At 47.9% G+C, this 12,583-nt stretch overlaps 1 protein-coding gene across 1 annotated transcript in view; it reads left to right on the top strand.

Annotated features, from left to right (window-relative positions):
• The window catches only part of LOC140394351 (BAR/IMD domain-containing adapter protein 2-like 1), a 241,601-nt gene that overhangs the window by 105,234 nt on the left and 123,784 nt on the right, over positions 1-12,583 (top strand). The window contains exons 4-6 of the mRNA XM_072481550.1: positions 1,719-1,780; positions 2,400-2,471; positions 4,558-4,695. Coding sequence (XP_072337651.1) covers positions 1,719-1,780; positions 2,400-2,471; positions 4,558-4,695 — 272 coding nt within the window. The remainder of the gene's footprint in view (positions 1-1,718; positions 1,781-2,399; positions 2,472-4,557; positions 4,696-12,583) is intronic.

Below are 12,583 nucleotides of genomic sequence, written 5' to 3'. Positions count from 1 at the left end.
TTGGCTCAAATAGAGATCAGGGGTGGGATTCTCCGCAATTGGCGCGATGTCCGCCGACCGGCGCCAAAAATGGCGTGAATCAGTCCGGCATCGCGCTGACCCAAAGGTGTGGAATTCTCTGCATCTTGAGGGGCAGAGCCCTCACCTTGAGGGGCTAGGCCCGCGCCGGAGTGATTTCCGCCTCGCCGGCTGGCGGGAAAGGCCTTTGGCGCCCCGCCAGCTGGCGCGGAAATGACTTTGCCGTGCGACGCATGCGCGGGAGCGTCAGCGGCCGCTCACTGCATCCCCGCGCATGTGCAGTGGAGGGGGTCTCTTCCGCCTCCGCCATCGTGAAGACCATGGTGAAGGCGGAAGGAAAAGAGTGCCCCCACGGCACAGGCCTGCCCGCCCGCGGATCGGTGGGCCCCAATCGCGGGCCAGGCCACCGTGGGGGCACCCCCCGGGGCCAGATCGCCCCCCGCCCCCCCCCCCAGGACCCCGGAGCCCGCCCGCGCCGCCTTGTCCTGCCATTCGAAAGGTAGTTCAATCCACGCCGGCTAGCGTGGGTTGACAGCGGCGGGACTTCGGCCCATCGCGGACCGGAGAATCGCCGGGGGTGGGCCCGCCGACCGGCGCGGCGTGGCGCGATTCCCGCCCCCGCCGAATCTCCGGTGGCGGAGAATTCGGGACACGGCGGGGACGGGATTCACGCCGGCCCCCGGCGATTCTCCGACCCGGTGGGGGGTCGGAGAATCGCGCCCCAGAAGTCTGCAACATGTGGGGAAATAATGGCACCAATAGGCTGTGATGGAAGGCAAGTGAGGGAGATGGTGTTCCAAAATGGAGGTGTCCTATCTTTGACTTCTTGTAAGGTAAATTAAAAATGGCTTTTTCACCCAGGCAGGAAATGGCTCTAACCCTGTCAGCCACTAGGAGGTCACCTTGAGCATATAACTGGTGCCCTCTGCCTGTGGGGGACCCGTAGACAACTGGAAAATCCAAGTTGACTTCATTTAATTAGCCTGAAGTGATCCTTAAACAGCTACTTGTCACCAACCTGCCCATCCCCCAATCTTGCCTCAGCAAAACAGCATGGGGCAGATGGAGTCAGGGAATCAACAGGCCAGCCAGCAGTGTTATCTTTAGCGCCTGTCTGCGTCCAATCCTGGCCATCAAAAGGTTTAAAAATCAAGCCTACTGACTACAATATTGACTGCTCTGTTCAGTTCCCTATCTTAACCAGACTAAGTATATAACTGGTAGCTCATTCCACATGATGAAAGGTCGATACAGAAAAGCAAATGTGGATTGTCTTAAGTAATGCCTAGTAGTTGTTGTTGAATGGTATGGCAACGTCGCCATAGTCCCAGATGACCATCGGCTGCTTTCCCCTTTGAGGAGGAGAGCTCACTGGTGGTGATTTAACCTGAGGATCACCCCACTTCAGGCAAGGGGCGAAGTTGAGAAGGCAAGACCTTCATGAATAATTTCAGCTGGTACCGGAATTGAACCTGTGCTGTTAGCCTCGCTCTACACCACAAACCAGCTGTCCAGCCAAGTGAATTAAACCGGCCCCCATGATGAATGATCCAGTTGATGGAGGCCAGGAAGTGATTGTCTCTGATTTCAACAAGAAAGATGGACTTGGAATTTATAATGCTTTACAATGGGGAATACTGTGTGCAAGCTAAAACAAAAACAAGCAGCTTCTTCAACATGATTTACAATTGTCCCCACAGGACAAGTCCTAATGGAGATTTCTGAAGTACACAAGAAAGTCAACATAGATATGGAAGATAGTGTATGTATATATTAAATATTTTAGTTTTTAAATCTTTTAAATTGTTTTAAATGGCTTTACTTTTGTCTTGCAACTTAAGTTTCTTCTTCATTATTATTATACAACTGTTGTGTTGTGTAATAATTCACAGATCTGAGTTCTTGATCTCAACAACTTAATGCAAAGTATTTCCCAAGCATTTGAAAAGTAACATTTGATCAATTTAAGCCACTAATAGATCTTTCTTTGTCCAGTTACAAAGCAGTATCAAAGGAGCCCTGAAAGCAGAATGCCGCCAATCTTTTGAATAGAGAATTCAGGGGCTCACGGAACTCTTTAAAAAGAACAAGGGAATTAATTTGTTGTCATCACCCATGGAACAGCTGCTCCAAACCAAATGACTGGGAAATTTCCATTGACATTCCTTTATCTTTTGCCCAGAACTGTTTGGGGAATTTTGCATGAGTGTCACCTGCCACACCTGCTGTCCAACCATTTGGTAAAAAAATCAATGGTAACCGGACTTGAGAGACCATTATATTAAGATGTGTTATTTTACTACTGTTTAGTTAGATCGGTTTTCTTTTTATTGCAGATATGGTTTCTCATTAAAAACTTCTTTTTTTCCCCCACCTTCAAGTTTAGGAAATTTCACAAAGATATCATCAGCGAATTGGAGAAAAAAACTGATCAAGATGTGAAATACATGAATGTAGGTATCTAACGTTTTTATTTTAAAACTGTAACTGGGCAATGTTGCGATTACTGGTATTTGCCGCTTCTGTTGCAAATCACAGATGGAACCGTAATATATTTTTTAAATCCTTCAACTTTCTCAAGTACTGAATATTCATCCAATATGTTTTAGATCTTGTCCAAAAAGATATATTCTTCTCCAATCCCACCCAACCATTTTTAAATTTGAAATATTAATGGTGTGTTAACATAACGCAGGCAAGCAGCTATGTTACAGATAATTTTAAAGTGACACAAGCAGCAGTTATTTCCCTGAGCAATTAATTAACCACTTCAAGCCAATAACCAAAGAATCTGTTGGATAATAAAAACCCAAGCATACCAGAACAGAGAGGACAAAACTGTCATAATACTGAAGCATATAAAGTAAGAGTAGGCCATTCAGCCCTACGACCATGCTCTGCCAGTCAATATGGCCATGGTTGATCTTCTAACTCAACATCACGCTCCTAGGCTCTCCCCATACCCCTTGATGCCTTTAAGAGTCTCAAAACCTATCTATTTCCTTCTTAAATATATTATGACTTGGCCTCCACAGGTTTACCATCTTCTGAGTGAAGAAGTTTCTCCTCTCCTCAGTATCATGAGACTGTGATCCCATGTTCTTGACACCCCAAGAGGAGAGTATTTTTATTTTCATAGAAATATATCCAGCAGAAATGTGTTGACTTGATCAACTAACATTATAGGACTTGTGTTTGTCTGCAATTTTGGCTTTATGGGGATGTTTTTACTTTGGTTTTCAAGGGATTTGAACTTGCAGGAAGAACTGAGGCAACAAAAAATATAACTTTTTATATAGCCCATATTCGTGTCTCAGTATGTCTTTTAATCCAAAAAATTAAACACTACTCTATGATCACAGGAATGCTATTCAATTTCATTTTCAGATGTTGTATTAATACTCCAACTTGTAGGGAGGCACGGTGGCGCAGTGATTAGCACTGCTGCCTACGACGCTGCGGACCTGGGTTTGATCCTGGCCCTGGGTCACTGTCTGTGTGGAGTTTGCATATTCTCCCCGTGCCTGCCACAACCCAAATATGTGCAGGTTAGGTGGATTGGCCATGCTAAATTGCCCCTCAATTGGAAAAAATAATTGGGTAATCTAAATTTTTTTAAAAATACTCCAACTTGCATTAAATAACATTTTCAGCATAACAGAATGTCCAAGGCACTTCATAGGAGTTTCATAAAGCAAAATTTAACTGGGGTGTATAAGGAAAGATTAGGGCAGATGACCAAAGCATGATCACAGTGGTAGATTTTAAGAAACACTTTAAAGGAGGAAAGAAAGGTAGTGGCACTTCAGGAAGTTTAGGATGGGATTTTCCAGCTGTTCCTACCAGATGTTCCCGTCCCACCGACAGCGGCTCTCTACCATAGGTACCTCGGTGGCAGAGAGTACGAACAACAGGAAACCCCATTGACAGTGGCTGGATCAAAACATCCTGCTGCCAGCCAATAACGAGCCACCTCTTCCGCTGCCGGGGGAGGGGGGTGGTCTGTGTCAGAAAATCCCACCTTTAGAGTTCCATAGCTTAGGCTCATGGCAGCAGAAGGCATGGCCACCATTGGTTGAGCAATTAAATAAGGGATGATCAAGAGGCCAGAATTAGAGGAATACAGACGCCTGCGTGTGGGACTGAAAAGGGTTAAAAAGACAGGCGGTGCAAGGCCATGGAGGGATTTGCAAGTTTCAAAATGGAGGCATTACTTAACTGGGAGTGAATACAATTCAGTGACGACAGAGTGATAGGTGAACTGACTTGGTGCGAGTTGTTATTTTAATATTGAAAAGGCAGAGTAACAAAGATTAAGAATGCATAATGGAATAGCCAAAAGAGATTAAACTAATGCTTATCTGAATTTCTGCATTTGTGATTTGAACCAAAGTTGATTATTTCAAGGTTTGAGTCCCTGTAAAATCTTCAACCAAGCAGAATTCTCTGCTATTGCTCTGCAAGGTAGCCTGATCAATTGAAGTTAATTGGGAGCTCAAAAATCTGCAGATTAACACATTGATGTAATTTTGTTTGCAGGCAACTCTTAAAAAGTACCAAACAGAACATAGAACCAAATTGGATTCTCTTGAGAAGTCTCAAGCAGAGCTCAAAAAACTTAGAAGGAAAAGTCAAGGAACAAAAAATGCATACAAATATGAAAATAAAGAAATGGAGGTTGGTATTAGCTTATAATTCTTTGTGTAAACTGACAATTCCTATCCCATTGCTGTCATCATTCTCTGTCAATGTACAGAATCTAATCTGTTATCACTTCTACAATATGACTATGATTTGCTGGTGAGAGGTGTACTTCTTTGGCTCATAGTTAATACTACTTCCTTTATAGAATTGAGCTCTTCACTGAAGTTTTTCATGTTTGTTTTTCTGGAAATCATGTGCAGTTATGTTTATCATGGGCAATGATATGAACATTTTAAATTGATTTACGTGCCCTTGAGGTAGAGAAACAAGAAGGTGACCACTTGTTAAGAATCTGTGTGGATGCCACGGTGGTGCACTGGTTAGCACTGCTATCTCAGGGCATAGGGACCTGGGTTCAATCCCGTCACTGGGTCACTGTCTGTGTGGAGTTTGCACATTCTCCCAGTGTCTGTGTGAGTCTCACCCCCACAACCCAACGATGTGCAGGATAGGTGGATTGGCCATGCTAAATTGCCCCTTAATTGAGAAAAAGAATTGGGTGCTCTAAATTTAAAAAAAAAAAGAATCTGTGGGACATCAGGATATGTCTGATCTATTACAATCTAAAACATGGGACTCAATTTTTCAGATTGCCCTTGGCAGTCGGCGAGGCTCTGCCCGTCCCACTATAAAATTGCTTCCATGGGGGGGGGGGGAGACTACAACTGTGTACAGGACCCAAGAACGGACAAATCCAGCCCCAAATCAGGGAAACAATTGGCAATGGCAAAAGAACTGAACACCTTTATGGAGCAGATGTCGGGGAAGTGGACCCGTGGAGGTCCAACCATCCAAAGGAAAAGGAGTTCTCCTCCTTCTTCCAAGTTCACAAGAGTGTACTCCCGCATCAATTTCTTTGTAGTGGGTAAATCAGTGCTTCCACGGGTAGTAGGGACGGAATACTCCGAAAATAGTAATCTCAGACCACGCACCACACTATGTGGATGTAAGTTTGGTGACGAGCCGGTCCCAGCTCCCACCATGGAGGCTGGACACAGTCCTCGTCAACAAGGCATTCTGAAAAAGAATGTCACAAGCCATCGACGGGTACGTATCCTGCAACCAGAATGGGGAAATCTCACCCTCCACATTCTGGGAGGTACTGAAGGCGGTGATAAGGGAGGAAATAATAGCATACTGGGCACTCAAGGACAGGAAGGAGAGGGGGGCTAGGCAACTGCTGATCAACTCCATAGTGGAGGTGGACCGGCGATACTCCATCGCCCCGACCGTGGAACTACTGGTGGAAAGACTACTGTCTCCATTCAGTAATGTTAGCACTTGTAGTTTGTTGTATTCATTGTTCTTGCCTCAAAACTTCTACTTTGAGTGAAGCAATGACAGTTTTTCCAAGTGATAGGAAGCACTCGGCTGCAGCTCCCAATGGTGCAGTCATTAGGAACTTCTTTACATCAGTAGTAAGATGCTTTTACTGGTAGTTCCTGACAATTTACTAAATTAGCTGAAGCGAATGGCGGGATCTTGTTTACTCAAATCTGGAAGAAATTATTTTGGGCTGCTACTGACTGCGACAGAATCACACATATGGTTCTGGCAATGCAATCACCCACTAACAACAATATAAAAACAGCTATGAGGTCACGTTTGGATGTGGTTAAATTCATTTAGGAACAATTAACAACTCGTTAGTGATGCATTGCCTTTGAAGGGCTGGATTGTGCAGATGAACGACATTACACGTTAAAGGAAAGCAGTAGATTATGGAAATGCCCAGCAGGTCAGACAGCACCTGTAGCGAAAGGAAGGTAGTGTTAACATTCCAGGTGTTCGGAACAGAGGGGGCCATTCCCGTACCAGCCTCCCCGAACAGGCGCCGGAATGTGGCGACTAGGGGCTTTTCACAGTAACTTCATTGAAGCCTACTTGTGACAATAAGCGATTTTCATTTCATTTCAATCGCACAAGCATGTTCCACCATTCAAGGAGATCTGTCTGGTCAGGTTTCGAACAAACGGTCATCAACCTGAAATGCTAATTTTGGGCCCCCAGTGATCAGCTACCATAACTATACTGCATTAATTATTCACATGTTGCCTCCTGGTGTTAAACATACTGGGGCGTGTTTGGTGCCACCTGGGCGTACCTTGGCTTTGTTGTCATGTTCGTACCCATGTGCTTTCTTCCCATTGGTCCCCAATGCCCTGCTTATCCGTACACAGGATGGTGTCTCACCTTTTCCATTCTCCTATCGCCTCCCTCTTTTCTATCCGTTTTGGTCCTCCCTCCCCATCTCTGCCCGCCCCTCTCCCTTATTGGTTGCTGGCCACGGACAGGTCTTCGAACAAGACGATGAATTGCTTCCATGTGTTGCGGAAGCCTTCTTCCGATCCTCTAATGGTGGATTTTATCTTTTCCAGTTTAAGGAATTCTGCTAAGCCTGTCTGCAGCCTTGGGTGGAGCTGTTGATCTCCAGCCGAGCAGGAGCCTCCAGCAGGTGATTAGGGAGGCAAAGACTTGGGTGTCTGTCCCTCTCCTTGTAAATAGTTTTGCCTGTTCCAACACCCTAAAGACCAGCATGGCTCCACCCTCACCCCCACAACCTTGGACATGGCCTTGAAAAAGGCGGTCCAGTACCTGACAAGTCTGGTGTGGTTGGCCGGGTCTCCCTGGCACCGTTCACATTTATCCTCCACCTCCGTGAAGAAACCGCTCATGCGTGTTCTGGTCAAGTGCCCTGCGCACTACCTTTAGCTGCGTTAGGCTCAGCCCTGCGAACTAGGTTATGGAGTTCGCCCTATGTAGTGCTTCGCCCCCAGAGTCCTCACCCTATCTATTCCTAGCTCTTCCTCCCACTTTTCCCGTGTCTCGTGCAGCAGTGACAGTACCTCCTCTAGCAGTTGTCTGTACATGTCAGCACAGTTACCGTCCCCTAGTTCGCCCGAGGTTAGGAGTCTGCCCAGTAAGGCGAGTCCTGGTAGCTGAGGGAACGTTGTGGTCTCCTTCCAAAGGAAGTTCCTTAGTTGCATATACCGGAGCTTGTTCCCTTTCGGGAGCTGAAGCTTGTCCGTTAGTTCCCCCAGGATCGCTACTGTGTCATCAGTCTATAGGTCCCTTACCGCCAGTACTCCTCTGTCTTGTCTCCACCTTTTAAAGGAGGCATCCACTGTTGCAGGGGCAAATCTATGGTTCTTGAAGATGGGGGCCATAGCAACCAGATTGAAGTGGTGCCTGAGTTGATTCCATGTCCTCAGCGTGGCCATTACCACTGGACAGCTTGAGTACTTGGATGGGAGAAATGGGAGTGGGGTTGTGGCTATCCCATGTAGGAGTTCTCCTCCGTTCTTACCCATTCCGCTCCCGGTTCTTTGAACCACCCCCGTACTCTTTCTGTGTTGGCTGGCCAGTGGTAGAGTAGGAGGTTCCAAAGGGCCATGCACCCGATATTTCTCCTCCTTTGTAGGATGCTCTTGCAGATTCAAGGGTTCTTTGCTCTGCCACCACCCCCCCCCCCTCTTTGTAGGACGCTCTTGCAGATACAAGGGTTCTTTGCTCTGCCACGCCCCCCCCCCTTTGTAGGACGCTCTTGCTCTGCCCACCTCCCACACCACACGCACACACGCACACACAAACGCCATGATTAATTTGTTTACTTTGGTGAAGAAGGCCTAGGGGATGAAGATCGGGAGGGTTCTGAACAGGTAGAGGAATCTAGGCAGCATTTTCATTTTGCTTGACTGCACTCTCCCTGCCAGGGAGAGCGGGAGTGATTCTGTTATAACCTGCCTACTTACGATTGGCTGGGGACTAATGACTATCCCACAATCCTATGGGAGTATGAACTTCCCCAATGAGGGGGGCGGAGAAACTCCTAGTATAAATAAGCTGGCCAGTTCAGGAACCAGCAGGAAGGAGAAGGTAGCAAGGGAAGTTACTGCTACTGTTATATATATATATATATATATATATATTGTTATAGTAAATAAACGTTATTATTTTGTATCCTTAAAACTCGTGCTGGATTCTTCGTGGCCCTTACAAAACTGGCGACGAAGGTAAAAGTGAATAGCTGCCTACACTGTTGAAGCCACCTCCCTGGATTTTTGTTGGATACAGGTTGGAAGTTGTTTTCTATTATACCATGCCTCTGTACGGACGTTTGGATGTTTTTGATGCTGCGCTGGAAAGCTGGAACCAGTACACACAACGGATGCGTTACTATTTCCGGGCAAACAATATCACTGAAAACGAGCGCCAGGTGGTCATATTGCTCACCGCCTGCGGGCCGCATACGTTTGGGGTGATTAGGAGCCTTACGTACCCAGCTGCGCCGGACACCAAAACGTTTGACGAACTTGTGAATATAGTGGGGCAACACTTTAACCCAACCCCGTCCACGATAGTCCAGCATTACCGGTTTAATACCGCTGAGAGGACCCCTGGAGAATCCCTTGCCGATTTTTTATCCAGGCTACGCGGGATTGCGGAATACTGTGACTATGGTGAGACCTTGTCAGAAATGTTACGCGACCGTTTGGTTTGTGGTATTAACAATGCAGCAACCCAGAGAAAGTTGTTAGCGGAGCCAACATTGACTTTTCAACAGGCAATACAAATAGTCTTGTCCCGAGAGAGCGCAGAGCGAGGAGTACAGGAGCTACAGGGAATGGAAGTGCATGCCTTGGGGCGCAAGCCCTTCTGTCCGAAAACGTCCCCCCGCACTCCTGCGGTACCTTGGGCGAGGCAACGACCAGACCGACGCCAGTGGCCATCGGACATTCCTCCCCGAAGGGAGCCTTCTCCAGAGCCAATGGATGAGGAGCCATGTCCGTGTCAGACTTGTAGGCGCTGACCCCGTCGCGGACGGCGGTCCTGGGGACGCCAGAGGCGCCGTCGTTCTGACCGAAACTGGGACCAGCCCAGGGGCCGTAACTGGGACCAGCCCAGAGGCCGTACCTTCCATGTGGATGAACCTGCGGCGACCACTCCTGAGGACGTGGAGACGGAGGACGACTGCCTGCAGCTGCATTGTGTGGCAGCTCCCCGTGTGGCCCCCATTAAGGTGACAGTACGGGTCAATGGCCACCCGCTGGAGATGGAGTTGGATACTGGCGCAGCGATCTCCGTGATCGCCCAGAGGACATTCGTCCGCATCAAGCAGGGTATACAGACCCTTACATTAACTGACTCACAGGCCAGGTTGGCCACCTAAACGGGGGAACCACTGGACATTGCAGGATCTACAATGACCCCTGTTGTCTATGGACGCCAGGAGGGGCGTTTCCCACTTATCGTAGTGCGTGGCCATGGGCCCAGCCTGTTGGGTCGGGACTGGTTGCGCCATTTGCGGTTGCAATGGCAGCACATCCTCCAAACAGTTTCTGGAGGGTTGACTGAGGTGCTAGGACAATACCCAGAGGTATTCCAGCCTGGTTTGGGGAAAATAAAAGGGGCCGTAGCCCGTATCCAAGTTGAACCAGGAGCCACGCCGCGCTATTTCCGGGCCCGCCCAGTGCCTTACGCTTTGCTCGAGAAGGTAGAAGGGGAGCTCGCTCGTTTGGAGAGTTTGGGTATTATCAGGCCTGTCCGTTTTGCTGACTGGGCAGCACCAATTGTACCAGTAATGAAGCCAGATGCCACAGTTCGCTTGTGTAGCGACTATAAACTTACAGTGAATACAGTTTTCCGACTCGACCGATACCCAATGCCTCGCATAGAGGATCTCTACGCGAAACTTGCAGGTGGACTCTCATTCACAAAATTAGATATGAGTCACGCCTACCTGCAGTTGGAGCTGGATTCTGCCTCCCGACCATATGTAACAATTAACACACACCGGGGCCTGTATGAATATACACGGTTGCCCTTTGGAGTATCCTCTGCCTGCGCAATTTTTCAACGTGTTATGGAGGGCATTTTGAGAGGTTTACCACGTGTGGCTGTCTACCTAGATGACGTGTTGATTACAGGGATGTCGGAGCAAGAGCATTTGGAAAATCTGGAGGCTGTCTTTAGACGCCTTTCGGAGGCTGGAGTCCGTTTACGTCACACAAAGTGCGTATTTCAGGCAAAAGAAGTAGTCTACCTAGGTTATCGGGTGGACCGCGAGGGTCTGCACCCCGTCGCAGAGAAGGTGCGTGCACTTTTCTCGGTCTCGTAAACTATTACGGGAAGTTCCTCCCCAATCTGGCAACTACGCTGGCCCCCTTGCACCTGCTGCTAAAGAAAAATCACACCTGGGTTTGGGGTCAGCCGCAAGAAACCGCTTTCCGGCGGGTAAAGCAACAATTGTCGTCGTCTGGGTTACTAACCCACTATGATCCGGAAAAGCCTTTGCTCGTCACATGTGATGCATCCCCGTATGGTATTGGGGCTGTCCTGTCCCACAAGATGGAGAACGGGGCCGAGCGACCGATAGCTTTCGCCTCCCGCACATTGACTGCAGCGGAGAAAAAGTACGCGCAGATCGAGAAGGAGGGCCTGGCAGTGGTTTTCGCGGTGAAACGCTTCCACCAGTATGTGTACGGCCGCCATTTCACTGTCATGACTGATCATAAGCCTCTGCTGGGACTTTTCAGAGAGGATAAGCCAATACCGCCCATTGCTTCCGCACGGATCCAGCGCTGGGCTTTGTTGCTTGCTGCATATGAGTATTCTCTGGAGCACAAACCAGGCACCCAGATAGCAAATGCTGATGCACTGAGCCGATTGCCTTTTAACGACCGGCCCCATGTTGACCCCCACGACCGGTGAGGTGGTTGCAACCCTAAATTTTATGGACACCTTGTCTGTCACGGCATCACAGATCCGTGAGTGGACCCAGACGGAGCCAGTCTTGTCAAAGGTTCGGCAGATAGTCCTGTATGGTGGGCAGCAAAGACCGCTCCCAGGCGAGTTGCGGGCATTTTCCTCCAAGCTGTCAGAGTTCAGCGTGGAAGACGGCATCCTCTTGTGGGGGACGCGTGTGTAGATCTCCAAATTTCTTTCTCTGTCAGTCTGGCCTCAATAAAAGTTGAGACGGATTCGCACGTAAACAGAAGTTATTTATTTAGCTTGCAAGCTTGAATCATCTTACAGAAATGTAAGAGACATCCAGCTTCTTACATTCCAGAAAACGACTGAACTAAAAGACAAAGGGATCTCTGCAAAATCAATTCAAATGGTATCAAGTTTCACATACTCGACGGACATAGGTCAGCCTATGTCCCTCCTGACCTGTTCGATCTATTCTGATTGGCTCACTTCCAATCCCTTTCTCTGGCCCCTATCAATGAAGCATCACTCTCATAGACACACCTCTTCCTGCTTTTTCCATGCGGTCTCAAATTCCTTTGTCCCTAACTGCAAGAATCAAAGTGGCTTATTTCTACATTACATTAACTAGTAACTCTAAAGTAACTATTTTATATCACATTCGTCATTCCCTCCTTTTATCATTCCATGATAACCGAACTATCCAATCTATAGCTACGGTTCCTCATCTAAAAAGATCCGTCGCTGCATTTCCAATTCCTATCTTAGCCCCCCTTCATCTGCTTCACCCTCATGGATTTTAACAGTTAAAAAATGTTTTTTCTCGGTGATTGGGGCGGTGATCTGATCCAGTGCACCCCGCATTCTACCCATCACACATTTAAGGATGGCCAGGCCCACAAAGATGCAGCCGATAGCTACCACTAGATACATGGCCATATTTATCAACCAGTCCTTCCATCCTCCAGATCCCCAGTTACCCCAAGAGTCAGGATCCTGCATCCCGTCCAAGTGATCCCGTATGCGATCCATAAATGTAGTAATGTTAGCGGTCAAGTCCTGAACACCCATGATCCACTTGCCCTGTACTATGGCGCATACCCCACCCTCACGGGCCAGAAGATAGTCAAGAGCATACCGGTTCTGCATT

The sequence above is a fragment of the Scyliorhinus torazame genome, chromosome 17 (genome assembly GCF_047496885.1).
Source record: "Scyliorhinus torazame isolate Kashiwa2021f chromosome 17, sScyTor2.1, whole genome shotgun sequence".
NCBI classification, from domain to species: domain Eukaryota; kingdom Metazoa; phylum Chordata; class Chondrichthyes; order Carcharhiniformes; family Scyliorhinidae; genus Scyliorhinus; species Scyliorhinus torazame.
Note: the sequence above shows the minus strand (reverse complement) of the source record. Positions and strands in the feature narration are given on the sequence as shown.